The 15,809-nt window shown below is 30.5% G+C and overlaps 1 protein-coding gene across 1 annotated transcript in view; it reads left to right on the plus strand.

The window, feature by feature from the left end:
- Nucleotides 1-15,809, plus strand: part of LOC127718065 (synaptophysin-like) — a 62,268-nt gene that overhangs the window by 7,810 nt on the left and 38,649 nt on the right. The window contains exon 2 of the mRNA XM_052223968.1: nt 5,459-5,524. Coding sequence (XP_052079928.1) covers nt 5,459-5,524 — 66 coding nt within the window. The remainder of the gene's footprint in view (nt 1-5,458; nt 5,525-15,809) is intronic.

Here is a 15,809-nt window from a genome sequence, read left to right on the forward strand (position 1 = left end):
CTGTGACATTATCTTAATAAAAAATATGGTCACCATGATGACCCTAAATGTCCATCATTATACCTCCTGTTGCTTGATTAATACACAAGGTATTAACCAAAAACTAGTCAAGGATAAAGGGAAATCATGACTGCATTGAAGTGTTAAAATCATATAACTTACAGGTAAAGTGTCTCAGGTAAAATATATGTGTTTGTCAACTTTAATAATTGTGATTATGACAAGAAAATTCTAAAAATAAAATGAAATAATAAAACTAGTTGATCATATAGCTTCCTATTAAACTTTTTTTTTGTAAAAATTTTCTCATGACTGTTTGTTTTGATGTTATACCTTTTAAATAATTCTATCAATTTAAGTTATTTTTTACATGTATTTTTTGGCAAGTGAATAATAAATGAATATCATCTTCTAATATAATGCAAACTTTCACTACGCCTACCTTTTTCCATTGAAAAGGTGTTTCTCAAATTAATTTTCTAAAATCAAAATTGTTTAAACTTACTGCATTTAACATAGTTTAACAAATGTTTTAGATGATCTTTAGGACTTATTCTAAATAAAATGTAGGCTATTCATTATTTCTCCATTTAATAAATACATGTATATTGAAAATATTCATTACAGAAAAATTGGATAATATTTTTGTTGGCATATAAACATATTACAATTTAATCAAGTTTCTGACAAAAAAAAACCAAAAGCAATCATTATAATGCAAAGAAATAACAATTTTATAAGAAATCAAAACACATGGAAAAAAATTATTCTATTTTGCCCTCAGTTCTAATGACTTTTTTTTTTATAAAGGAGCCAATATTTTAAACATGTTCCATGTTATAGAGGTTAAGCATTTCTTTTACTTTTTGTTCTTGGTTAAGATTTTATTCATAAAATTCAAGATTTTATTCATAAACTGGTCAGAGACATAATTATGAGAAGGTAAACAATTTTCAAATAGATTATCTCTAAGTCATGTAAGTTGTTATGTTAATTTTACAAACAATGCTATCCTTTATAGGAATTTTTATCCACCATTTTCTATTTCTAAATTATGACCACTAATTCTTTACTGAGTGAAGCATTTGAGTTTACTGTTTTCATCATAAGTTTTTATTTTATTTTCTAAAATATTCTTTTTTTTTTCTAAAAATTCATTTTTAATCAGAGCTTATAGAATCTAATTCATTCATGTCCCTGCAATTATTAACGTTATCTAAAAGGCCTGAGTTGAGTGAAATATTCTTTGCAAATGTATACCAAGAATATGTATCATGCATATGCCAGTCCTGCAGTTTCGACAATATGATACACAGATCAAAAAGTGATTTAATTAATAGACCATAAAAATGTCACAATCTATATAGAAGTGTACTTTATTTTTTCTGGAGACAAATTTTGCCTGTTAACTGACAAAATTAGCCAAACTGAAGATAACATATTTGATAAGTTTACAATTGTTTCAAAAAGCAAGACAATTTTTTCTTTAAATAATTTAAAGATTTACTTTATTCAGATCAATATAGAGATAAGAACATTTTTCATTATGATTAGCCTATATCAAAATTTGATGATAACTAGGTAGCCATTTGGAAAATTTAAGTCTCTAGTGATTCTTCATGCACAACTCCAGTTTTGAGATTTGGAAAAATATAAAAGATAAACAAAAATAGTTTTTTCCTATACCATATAATGATATTTTTAGTTTTCCTGAATAATAATCATGAAAATAGATTGTACAACTTTGTTAACTAAATTTATTGTAAAAGGATTGATATTCATGATTGATAATTTTAATAAGAAACAGGCTTGTTAAATTACTTGCTTCATGGTTCCTTTAAACATATCATTTGCATGATTATAAGTTATAATTAATAATAATTCATTTATTAATGCAAACAAACAATTGAATACCATGTACATCATGTACAATAACTTTTTTTACTGTAAAAATAATTATTTAAAGGATTCTCTGTTTTGTTTTCAAATGCTAGTCAATAACTTTACTTATCGTTGAATTTTTGTCATTTTTACTGAAGATTCTTTCCAAGAAAAAATTTAAAAAATAAGAAGCAAAAAAACAAATAAAAAATAACATTATAAAAAAAAGGAAAATATGTAAATTTAAAGACAGAAAAATCAACAAATGATATGAATTAACAAAGACTAAAACAACATTCTATTCTACATTTTAAAGAAAAGGTGATATGTCAATTTGAGAAGAAACCTGAGTTACCTGTACAGGTAAATTTTAATGAAACATACAAGCTGAAAACTTCAATCCTGATTGATTTCAACAGGTAACATAATTAGATAAAACATTAACCTATGTTTTATGACCCCAATAAATGGCCAACATCTCAAGATTGAATACCCCAATAAATGGCCACCTTTCAATGGTGACCATACAAGAGGGTGGACATAACTAAGAGGAAGTCACAGGTTGTACTGTAGCTATTGTCAAAAAAGGAAAAGGATAAACATTTGAAATATATGTTTTACTGCAGAATGCTTAAGTGTGAAAATACATATACAATGTACATGGTATGGGTTTTACTCATTGTTGAAGGCTGTACAGTCATGACAGTGACCTATAGTTAATAATTTCTGTGTCATTTGAGAGTTGTCTCATTGGCAATCATACCACATCTCCTTATTTTTATACGACCGCAAATTTTTTGCGGTCGTATATTGGTATGACGTTGGAGTCGTCGTCGTCCAAAGACACATTGGTTTTCGCACTCTAACTTTAGTTTAAGTGAATGGATCTCTTTGAAATTTTACCATAAGGTTCAATACCACAAAAGGAAGGTTAGGATTGATTTTGGGGGTTATTGTACCAACAGTTAAGGAATTAGGGGCCAAAAATAAGCATTTTTGTAACTTCCAGACATAACTTGTGTGTAAGTGTATGGATCTCTCTGACATTGTACCACAAGGTTCCATATCACACAGGAAATGCTAGGATTGATTTTGGGGGTAATTGCCTCAAAATATTAGGAATTAGGGGCCAAAAAAGGGGCAAAAAACAAGCATTTTTCTAGTTTCATGACAATAACTTGTATGTAAGTGTATGGATCTTTCTGAAATTGTACTACACAGTTCCATATCACAAAGGGAAAGCTGGAATTGAGTTTGGGGGTAATTGCCCAAACGTTTAGGAATAAGGGGCCAAAAATAAGCATTTGTCTAGTTACAGACAATAACTTGTGTTCAAGTGTATGTATCTCTTTAATTGTACTGCAGGTACCATTCCACAAAGGGAAGGCTGGGATTGAGTTTGGGGGTGATGAATCATAAGGGGGTTCAAAAAACATTTCGGGGGGATTTTTTTTTCTTTAAAATTTTCCATTTAAAATTGGTTGTTTCTGATTTATATATAAAAGCAAATAATAATGATATGGTTTGAATAGGTAAATTAAAAATTTTTAAGTTCTTAGACCACATTCATTCTGTGTCAGAAACCTGTGCTGTGTCAAATATTTAATCACAATCCAAATTCAGTGCTGTATCAAGCTTGAATGTTGTGTCCATACTTGCCCCAACTGTTCAGGGTTCGACATCTGCGGTCGTATCAAGCTGCGCCCAGCGGAGCATTTTATTAAATGATGTATGATAATGGAAGCAATCACACCATGAAATTTACTAGATGAGTACATGTAAAAGTAGGTGAGCTGATAGTGTCTGATATACATGTACATCATGTACATGTAAATGTAAGCTGTAGATTTAATTTGTTTTATTTTCACTTTATTTTGTTTGGTTGGATGGGATGGTTTACAACAAAAAATAGTGTTACCATTATGTCTAGAGCACTCAGAACCCGTTGCCATCAGAAATTTGATACCTCTTTCAAAAAAAAACTTTCAGTACCAGCCTTCATTTACTACATTAGGCCTGTAAATTGATTTATAAGTACTAGATTTACATTTATGTAGTAACTTTTCATATGCTTAACAAAAGACTTAAAAGTTTATCCTATTTAAAAAAAAATTAAAACTAGTTTTTACAGCATCAAAGCCTTAAATTAAATCAACAGCTGCAATCATGATCATAGTTTAGAGATATGGATAGAATTTAAATACAATGCAAATGCTTACATGTACATTTTGCAAAATAGGATATCTATAAAATTTTACACAAATTGTTAAATTTAAGGAAATATTTTATTGAACTTTGTCATTCATCTTTTGTATGCGTGTGAGGGGGATGAATTTTCTTTTAAAAGGATAATATATTTTGTTAATTTTAATAAGAAAAAAACTATTTTTCTCAATAACCATCATGACCATGATAATGTACAGGAACAAGATTCTGTTTCCTGTAATTCAGTGGAAACAAGCCATTTTTGTTTCACTTCCCTTCTGAAGCAAGTTATTAATTTTACTTCCTTCTGACACAAGTTATAAATTTTGCTTCCCTTCTTAAACAAGTTATTAATTTAACTTCCCTCCTGAAACAAGTTATTAATTTTTCTTCCCTTCTGAAACAAGTTATTAATTTTACTTCCCTTCTGACACAAGTTATTAATTTTACTTCCCTTCTGAAACAAGTTATTAATTTTTCTTTCCTTCGGAAACAAGCTATTAACTTTACTTCCCTTCTGAAACAAGTTATTAATTTTATTTCCCTTCTGAAACAAGTTATTAATTCTTCTTCCCTTCTGAAACATTTTTGTTTTTTTCTTAACAAAATAAAATCAAAATAGTTTATTGAAAAATAAACTTATCATCTTGTCTTTTTATAATATTTTTTTTCTGTCAACATGGTCAATGTGTTTTAACTTTCTAAAAACCTCAGTTTTAGGATATACATATATCTATGTATCATTGAATACTATAATGACTCGATTGAAATATTGTTTCATCTTTCAAATCCCTTTTCAGTTCAAAAATGACATACATGTACAAATGTACATGTATGTCATACTGAGATACAACAACTTGTGTTTTTATTAGCCAGACCATTTTTAAGACATACATGTGGTTGTCAATATTGTCAATATCTACATGTACATGTAATTCTATTTTTAATGCATGTGGACTTTCAGTTTCATGAAATTCAGGCAACCTAATTGTTAAAGATGAAAAGAAATCCAACCTGTAGATCAACAGCCTTCCAAAAGTGTCTTTAAAGAAAGAAAAAACTCTGATCCTTTTGGTAATATAGGACTGACTAGCTGACCGTCAGATGGCAGCAGTCAATTAAAACTTATCAGAGTGAATCAACTACAATGGCGTGAGCATTCAGCATGTTCAGTGTGAAAAATCAAAACCAAGATTTTTTACAGAATCATCATCAATTTACTTCATTGTACTTAACATTTAATTTTAATCAATTTAGGCTAAAGTAAGCAGGTAACATCTACATGTATTAGGAACTGTGAATTCTTTGTAAAGTAATGTCATAAATGTCTACAAAAGTTTTTGTGTATTGAAAGATCTTTTTTGAATTACAGAATGCCATGAGCTTCAGTATTGAGCCACTAAAAGAACCAAGAGGCTTCATTAAGGTTTTACAGTGGGTAAGTTGCATATTACATTTTTTTTAACGAGGATTGTAAACAAGTGTCATACATGTACATGTCATTCAACAATGTCTAAAAGTATGTTGTTTCATATTTATTTTCACTATATTCCCCACATATAAATCTTATTCTTAGTCCTAAAATTACAATGACAAATGATTATTTGATGTAGAAATGGAGTACAACTTATATAATTTGTCCTGCTTGAGTGACCTCTGATTCTACAGTGTACATGACCATGCATGCAACTTTAAAATAAAATATGCAGCCGCTTCACATGAGAAATTGTACATTACACATGTACATGTACCTGATTATAACATGTATAATCAAATCAAATACTGTCACATGATAGTGTTTCATATACATTTTCCTTTAATACATCTGCATGTATGATTAAATGATATGATAAGATTTGAATGGTTGCAATCAGACTTCATAGCAACCAGTGAAAAACAATTCTTTGGGAAAAATGAACGAAAGTTGGCTAAATCTGCAATTCATCATATTCGTAAACAGAGTTCGTCTATTAGACAGAGCTCAGACATAAACCAATCTTTTTTTGTTTCTGACTTACAGAAGTCAAATTATCTAATATGATAAAAATGTTGTCTGCAATTATGGACAAGTTTGTATAAGTTAGCAAATGACAGATTTATTTTGTTCAATTTAGGTTTAATAAAACAGGATGAAAACATTTTATTTGACTTTTAGGTAAAGGTACTTCATCTATATATATATATGTGACAATAAACATTTTTCTAAGAATTAACAAGGATCTGAGTTATCTACAAGGTACATTGTATTTGTAATGATCTAAATGAACGTTTTTATTGACATCTAAGATATTTTTCATTTTCAGTGGTTATAAATTGTTGCATTAGAAAGTGAATAAACATTGTCTCTTTTTTTTAAACTCTTGTTCATATTTTTCTACAGAAAACAAAACACTGCTGTTCATTGTTGTCACAATTTCAAATTGATACTTGACCTTTTTATATTGGCATGACATAGGTTGTCGTCGTCGTCATCGTCGTCATCGTCCGAAGACACATTGGTTTTCGCACTCTTACTTTAGTTTAAGTGAATGGATCTCTATGAAATTTTACCACAAGGTTCAATATCACAAAAGGAAGGTTGGGATTGATTTTGGGGGGTTATGGTACCAACAGTTCAGGAATTAGGGGCCAAAAATAAGCATTTTTGTAACTTCCAGACGTAAGTTGTGTGTTAGTTTATGGATCTCTCTGACATTTTACCACAAGGTTCCATATCACAAAGGGAATGCTGGGATTGATTTTGGGGGTAATTGCCTCCAAATTTTAGGAATTAGGGGCCAAAAAAGGGTAAAAAAACAAGCATTTTTCTAGTTTCATGACAATAACTTGAGTGTAAGTGTATGGATCTTTTTGAAATTGTACTACAAGGTTCCATATCACAAAGGGAAAGCTGGAATTGAGTTTAGGGGTAATTGCCCAAAACGTTTATGAATAAGGGGCCTAAAAGGGGCCAAAAATAAGCATTTTTCTAGTTTCCAGACAATAACTTGTGTTCAAGTGTATGGATCTCTCTGAAATATGTACTGCAAGGTACCATACCACAAAGAGAAGGCTGGGATTGATTTTGGGGCTAATTGCCTCAAAATTTTAGGAATTAGGGGCCAAAAAGTGGCAAAAAAACAAGCATTTTTCTAGTTTCAGGACAATAACTTGTGTGTAAGTGTATGGATCTTTATGAAATTGTACTACAAGGTTCCATATCACAAAGGGAAAGCTGGGTTTGAGTTTGGGGGTAATTGCCCTAAATGTTTAGGAATTTGGGGCCAAAAAACAAGCATTTTTCTAGTTTCCAGACCATAACATGTGTTCAAGTGTATGGATCTCTCTGAAATTGTACTGCAAGGTACCATACTACAAAGGGAAGGCTGAGATTGAGTTTGGGGGTGATGAATCATAAGGGGGTTAAAAAAATTTGGGGGGGGATTTTTTTTTCCTTTTTTTTTCTTTAAAATTTTCCATTTTAAATTGGTTATTTCTGATTTATATATAAAAGCAAATAATAATGATATGGTTTGAATAGGTAAATTAAAAATTTTTAAGTTCTTAGACCACATTCATTCTGTGTCAGAAAGCTATGCTGTGTCAAATATTTAATCACAATCCAAATTCAGTGCTGTATCAAGCTTGAATGTTGTGTCCATATATACTTGCCCCAACTGTTCAGGGTTCGACCTCTGCGGTTGTATCAAGCTGCTCCCAGCGGAGCATTTTATTATGTGTGTGTAATGGTCTTGAAAGTTACCTAATTGGTAACTTATCCTCTTGTAGAAGTCAGTATTTCACAACATTTTGATTAAGGTCTAATATTTTTTGCTGAACCTACAATTAACTTGTTGAAGTCATATTTTGTTATAATTTAAAGGGAGACAATACATGAAACATACACATTTAAATCTCTCGATCTATGAGTAAAAAAAAAAACAAAATTAGACCTATTTATGTTTGAGCTCTGACTGCCTATGGTTGTCAATCTGGTAAAGTCACGATAAACGCATTATCACTTGACCCTTATTTTACATGCATGTAGAATGGGACAATGTCATTCCAACAAAATCATGAAGATGTCTAAATTATCTTGATCATATATATGAACAAAGGGATATATCTGTTGCATCTACAAATGTATGATTGGACAGTAACCAGACAACACAATAAAACACAAAATATATTATCTAGAGGTCTTCTACTTCATTGCACTTGAAGTTTTACATTTATGTGACCTCATGATGTTTCATAATCTTGTGGTTAAGTGATACTGAACTTAGAAGAATACCATCAGGGTCAAGGTCTAGGTCTAAGTACATTGGTACCTTATCAAAATGTTTTTAAATTTATTCAAAGAAAGATAACTCTTGATTACCAGAGGTCATTTAACTAAGTAATGATCGCAGTTAAAAAACAAAAAGAAATATGTTTTTCAAGTAACTGTAAACTATTTGAGATGTTAAACTATTTTGGAGAACATGGAGAAAAAAATTCAATGAATCTATATTGTCACTCCATAATTGGGATAATTAATCTTGATTACATTTTAGCTGGCTATCTCAGTGATGTATACATTGATCTTGTGTTGATCATGTTGATGGAAAACAAAATTTGAATATCGGCTAAGGGCAGAATTTTTTTAGTAATTTAAAAAAAAAAATTTGGCATTCATGTAATAGCAAATGTCATAAAATAAATGAGGAGATTATGTGTTGGCATATATATACATGTATATAAGGCTTATGATTTGTCAAATGAATATATACTTGCAGTGATCAGGTGAGAGTTTTTTTGCTCAGTGTTGAGGTCTCACTGTGACATTGAGATGAAAAACAGCAATAAAAACGCTGTTCCTTTGCTTTTTGTATGTGTTTTTTTGCTGTGCATTTACTGTTTTTGTGTCATGGATGGATACCCCATATCCTTTGTTTTTCTATTATATACTGAACAATGTAGATCATTTTGATTGTTTACCTTTGTTGCAACTGTACAGTCAGGCATAATTTTGTTAGAATGTGCCAGGTACATTGAATATTATATAATAGACTCTTGTCCATATCAGACAAAATCAGATCACCTTGATAGTTTTCCTTTCAGTTGAAATTGTACAGTCATTTGTTTTAACGTGGTATATATCCTACCAATATCAGAAAAAAATATTGAAATGAAAATTATATTTTCAATTTTTTTTTTTAAATTCTTCAGACTTGGAAGATTGGGTAAAATTTCTTTCAAATGAAATCAGATTTTATCATTAAAACTTAAACGATATTGACTATGTTTTTGTTTTACATTTAATTTCATTTTTTATGACTATGTTTGTTTCCGAACAATACTTGTTTTAAGCTCAATGAGAGACTTTTCCAGCTTTTTATACGACCGCAAAAAAATTTTGTGGTCGTATATTGGTATGACGTTGGCGTCGTCGTCGTCGTCGTCCGGCGTCGTCCGAAGACACATTGGTTTTCGCACTCTAACTTTAGTTTAAGTGAATGGATCTTTTTGAAATTTTACCATAAGGTTATATACCACAAAAGGAAGGTTGGGATTGATTTTGGGGGTTATGGTACCAACAGTTAAGGAATTAGGGGCCGAAAAGGGGCCAAAAATAAGCATTTTCTAGTTTCCAGACAATAACTGTGGAACGGTGTATGGATCTCTCTGAAATTATACTACAAGTTTCCATACCACAAAGGGATGGTTAGGATTTGCTTTGGGGGGTTATGGCTCAAACCGTTTAGGAATTAGGGGCAAAAAAGGGGGAAAAACAAGGTTGTCCTGGTTAAAGGACAAATACTTTAGTACAAAACATAATTTAAAGCAGTGTAAGGGAGATAAATCAAATACATCATTGAAATTATCTCCCTTACACTGCTTTTAAATTATGTATAAAGTAATGGTTAATGAACAATAAAGATAATTTAAAACAGTGTAAGGGAGGTAATCCAAATTCAACGTTTTGGTTACTTCCCTTACACTGCTTTTAAATTATGTTTAAAGAAATGCATATTTATAAAGGAAGACCAGTAAAAATATCTGCAAATGTTGCATCATTTTTTTTTACAAAAAAATCCATATGAAAGATTTGACACTATATTTTTATTAATTCTATTATAAAATAGATTAAGTTAGCACTATGGTAAATTTAAATGGGTAATTATGGTTGCCAACTCCATTGGAAATTTGAATTGAGATTATCACCATATCTTGAGGGAAAGAATTTTTTTGGGGAAAAAGGGGGGGGGGGGGATAAAAAGAAATTGTGGGGGGTCAATTTTTTCTCATTTCAGATTTCAGAAATTAAAAAGAATTATTCTTCAAATATTATTTTTTTTTCAAATTTCAAATATTGAAAAATTTCAAGAAGTAATCTTTAATTGCACAGTATGGTGCATTAGATTTGTTAAATCTTTGATCACATTTATTTATTTGTTATGCCGAATCTAACAGTGTATTTAGATTTTTAATTTTGGGTCCAGTTTTCAAAATAGTCTACATTAAGGTCCAAAGGGTCCAAAATAAAAATTTGTTTGATTTTAGCAAAAATTGAATATATGAGGTTCTTTGATATGCTGAATCTAAACATGTATTTAGATTTTTGATTTTTGGCCCAGTTTTCAAGTTGGTCCAAATTGGGGTCCAAAATTAAACTTTGTTTGATTTCAACAAAAATTGAATATATGGGGTTCTTTGATATGCTGAATCTAACCATGTATTTAGATTTTTTATTTGTGGACCCCGTTATCAAATTGGTTCATATTGAGGTCAAAAGGGTCCAAAATTAAACTTTGTTTGATTTCATCTAAAATTGAATTATTGGGGCTCTTTGATATTCCAAATCTAACCGTGTATTTAGATTTTTAATTTTGGGTCCTGTTTTTTAAATTAGACTACATTAAGGTCCAAAGGGTCCAAAATTAAACTAAGTTTGATTTTAACAAAAATTGAATTCTTGGGGTTCTTTGATATGCTGAATCTAAACATGTGTTTAGATTTTTGATTATGGGCCCAGTTTTCAAGTTGGTCCAAGATAGGGTCCAGTATTTAAACTTTGTTTGATTTCAACAAAAAATGAATATATGGGGTTCTTTGATATGCTGAATCTAAACATGTATTTAGATTTTTGATTATGGGCCCAGTTTTCAAGTTGGTCCAAATTGGGGTCCAAAATTAAACTTTGTTTGATTTCAACAAAAATTGAATATATGGGGTTCTTTGATATGCTGAGTCTAACCATGTATTTAGATTTTTTATTTGTAGGCCCCGCTATCAAATTGGTTCATATTGAGGTCAAAAGGGTCCAAAATTTAACTTTGTTTGATTTCATCAAAAATTGAATTATTGGGGTTCTTTGATATGCCAAATCTAACCGTGTTTTTAGATGTTTAATTTGGGTCCCGTTTTTTAAATTGGTCTTCATTGAGGTCCAAAGGGTCCAAAATTAAACTTAGTTTGATTTTAACAAAAATTGAATTCTTGGGGTTCTTTGATATGCTGAATCTAAACATGTGTTTAGATTTTTGATTATGGGCCCAGTTTTCAAGTTGGTCCAAGTTGGGGTCCAAAATTAAACTTTTTTTGATTTCAACAAAAATTGAATATATGGGGTTCTTTGATATGCTGAATCTAACCATGAATTTAGATTTTTTATTTGTGGGCCCTGCTATCAAATTGGTTCATATTGAGGTCAAAAGGGTCCAAAATTAAACTTTGTTTGATTTCATCAAAAATTGAATTATTGGGGTTCTTTGATATTCCAAATCTAACCGTGTATTTAGATTTTTAATTTTAAGTCCCGTTTTTTAAATTGGTCTACATTAAGGTCCAAAGGGTCCAAAATTAAACTTAGTTTGATTTTAGCAAAAATTGAATTCTTGGGGTTCTTTGATATGCTGAATCTAAACATGTGTTTAGATTTTTGATTATGGGCCCAGTTTTCAAGTTTGTCCAAGTTGGGGTCCAAAATTAAACTGTGTTTGATTTTAACAAAAATTGAATATATGGGGTTCTTTGATATGCTGAATCTAACCATGTATTTTGATTTTGGACATTGGACCATAATAGGTAAATTAAAAAAATTCAAGTTCTTAGACCACATTCTTTCTGTGTCAGAAACCTATGCTGTTTCAAATATTTAATAACAATCCAAATTCAGAGCTGTATCAAGCTTGAATGTTGTGTCCATACTTGCCCCAACTGTTCAGGGTTCGACCTCTGTGGTCGTATCAAGCTGCGCCCCAGCGAAGCATTTTATTATATTTTATGTCTTCAAAAGCATGAGCAAGACTTGCTCGTGCTTTTCATTGTGAATATTCATTGTGAAAAGCAAATACATGTATATGCTTACATGGTGTTAAATGTTTAAAAATAAATTATAAGCGCCATTTTTAAATAGAACTTTCTGACTAGATTTACCTAGACTTGTTACTGGCAAATATGGAATTTGTTTGTTAGCTACATATTCATTTCATTAACATTTGCCCATGTGGTGTCTTTTTAGAACTTTGAATGTTTTAGAAGATTTTCGAGAATGATCCAATTTCATGAAATTCTGCTATTTTGAATTCTTTTCATATAGAATTAGGTACTATTGTGTTTTCCAAGTTTTATTTGGAGCTCTGTTAATTTCAATCTGTGGTCCTTTTATTTAAGTTAATATAAAAGAAATTTATATCGCCAGATTGGCTCCTAATATACAGTGACCTAAAGTTCAACCTCATTTGGACTCTGGTGGATATAATTGTCTCATTGGCAATCATACCACATCTCCTTATTTTTATACTCCATCCTAAGTATTAAACTAATACTAAGGGTTGGAATTGCAGAATGCTTTAGGAATTTAAAGCTAAGAGGAAGTTCATGACTAATAATTCATTTCAATAATAAATTGCTATAGATTGACCATTGGTTGAGATTAGGATGTTCAATGGCCTGTTATTGCCCTGTGATTTATTCAATACTGGTCAACAAGACTGATTTATAACAGAATCATTTTGTATAAATTGTATAGGACTTTTTTTATGATAGTAAATGCAGTCTACACAGACACTTGGAAAAAAAATGATGAAATTATTAATGGGGGGGGGGGGGGGGGGAATGGGAAGTAAAGAAGTTATTTGTGAAAACTGACATAATGTAGTTGTTGCAGGGGATGAAATGTTGTGCTTGTTCTGAACCCTCAAATGTTTTCTGCCAATAAATGAAAAAACCTAGTAAACAGTAATGGAAATTACAAAAGCAGTAAATAAAGATGTTCTTGTATGTCTGACTATTTGATCAAGCTGTACACTGAAATTGAACGTTACTAATTTTATTGTATTATGGTACAATGTATCATCATTGATTATTTACAAAAAAATTATGCAGTTGACTGAAACAATTCAGTAGTTGAAATAAGATCATTGAAATGGTTTTGAATTATAAATGATTTTCCTAGATTAAGTAGTAGTTAAATTCTGTGATAGATAGATACTTAGGATTTTTATAATCACATACTTTGTACTGTCACCATGAAATGTTTCAGAATTCATTTTCAATCGTAATGTAGATATCATGACCATGGGGAAATTACGAAATTAACGGAACTGCTGTCCTCATGATGAGAAATGGTCGACATTATACATTCATTTTTGAGGTCATTTGGACATTGGTAAAATGCCAATATATAGTTTGGTTAAGTCCAGTAAAAATATTTCCTTACTTCCCTGAATGTGGCTGCCTTAATTATATTTGTGGCTGTAATATTAATCATACACCCATCTATAAGCCTTTTAATTAAATATAATAATAAACATTTATAACTTATCATATTTTTCTACTCATTGAGATAAACGTTATATGGGAATAAACTTCTATACGACAGAGTTAACTTTCAGCACATTTATCTTTTAAAAGTCTACACCATTTTTCTATTAGAATGACAGCAAAGATGAGTTTTTATTGTAGGACGCCATCTCCATCACAACAGAGTTTTATTTTCCCTTATTTTATGTCTTTAATCATCCTATATTTAGCTGCTGTCAAGCTTGGTTTATTTTTTAACAAATAAGGATCGTAATAAATATTACCCATTTATTTGTTTGTACCAGCTACTTTATCATTAGATGAATAATTGGTATTTCATAAATGGACATGATCGTGGAGGGAAAAATTAATCAAGGCGTTTTTCCTGGGAAAGCAGTGTTCTATAGATCATAACGGAATTAGAGTCTGGGTTTTCATTTCATGTTTCTACAGATTTATAGAACGACCTTTTCAATTAGAATTTTCTCTGTTTTCATTAATGCGTATTTGTCAGATTTACGGACAAATCTATTAAGGGGTTCAATAAGAACAGATTTTTTTTATGGATTGCAAATGTTATGTTCAATTTTGAATAGAAATAGTTAATACAGTTGATTTATAAATATAACAAAATTGTGTGATTAATTTAAGAAAATTGATGTCATTTTTAGTTCGTAGGCGTAGAAGAATGAATTTTTTTTTACTTAAATTAAAGCAATGTTTTACCCTTCTTCAGCCTCTGGACTGATTGAAATCATAGATATAAGCGGAACTTAAATGGGACATTGTTAATATAAAAGATAAGAAGATATGGTATGATTGCCAATGAGACAACTCTCCACCAGAGAATAACTGACGTAGACGTTAGTTATTGTAGGTCACCATACAGTAAGTATTGGGTTTTCAGATGGAAAGGTAGATTTTACTTAATCTTCAATATTGGATTATAGGCATCTATCTAAATGTATGCTGATAATTGTTGACACAGAACAAGATCTACATCATATAGTAACTAGGTTCTGCATCTGTTGTCACTGTTGGAGTTTCACTGAATATATATATTTAAGATGTGGGTAAATGCCGTAATACATCAATGAGACAGCAACCCAACGACACAAATAATCAGAAGACATCTAGAGGTCAACATATAGTCTCATACAACAGTCAGGTATACATGTAGTATGTGCCTATACAATAAGTCAAGCCAGTTTTCCTGCTTAAAGTTGGTGGTTCTGTCTTGGCACTCAGTCTTCCTCCACCAATGTGAATTTGACAATAATGGTGAAAGTGGTGTTAGACACAAAAAAAAAAAAAAAAATACCTATCAATCAGAGTCCATCTCTATATTAAAATTGCCAAGAACCTTAGTGTTGTGAATAAATTAAAACAAAGACAGTGTCTGCAAAAAACAATAAATTATTAAAGAATAAAAAAAAAATATCTCGATATGACATGAGACAACCGATGTGTAACTTCCTGTCTTCGGACTGGCTAATAGATATGTTGGTGTGTTAAACTAGTAACTTTTCAGATCTCGACCCCCCTTTCTATTAATTTGAATCAGTAGTCTTAAATATATGCTAACTTCTAATTAATTTGGTCTCTGGTGGATATTGGCAATCATACCTCATCATCTTATTTTTCTGTAATTTGGATGCTCCTTATATAATTAAGGACCCCTGTCTATTTTTTTTTACAACCTAGGCATTTCTAAATACCTGCACTTAAATATCCTTGTTTTATTACATCACCACCAATCTAGAAATAGTTTTATATAATACAATTAGACGTCATGTTTTACCCTGATAATTTTAGAATTTGAAAAGCTTGGAGGATTCTTTTATTCAAATTTGTCTTCCTAGATTGTCACTGGTGATTGTTTTGATTAGTTTCCTGAAAAAATGTCATTTAAACTAATTACTTTGAAGCATTGAAAATGTAATTTTGTAACTTGA

Source organism: Mytilus californianus, unplaced genomic scaffold (assembly GCF_021869535.1).
Source record: "Mytilus californianus isolate M0D057914Y unplaced genomic scaffold, xbMytCali1.0.p SCAF_1, whole genome shotgun sequence".
Lineage (NCBI taxonomy): Eukaryota > Metazoa > Mollusca > Bivalvia > Mytilida > Mytilidae > Mytilus > Mytilus californianus.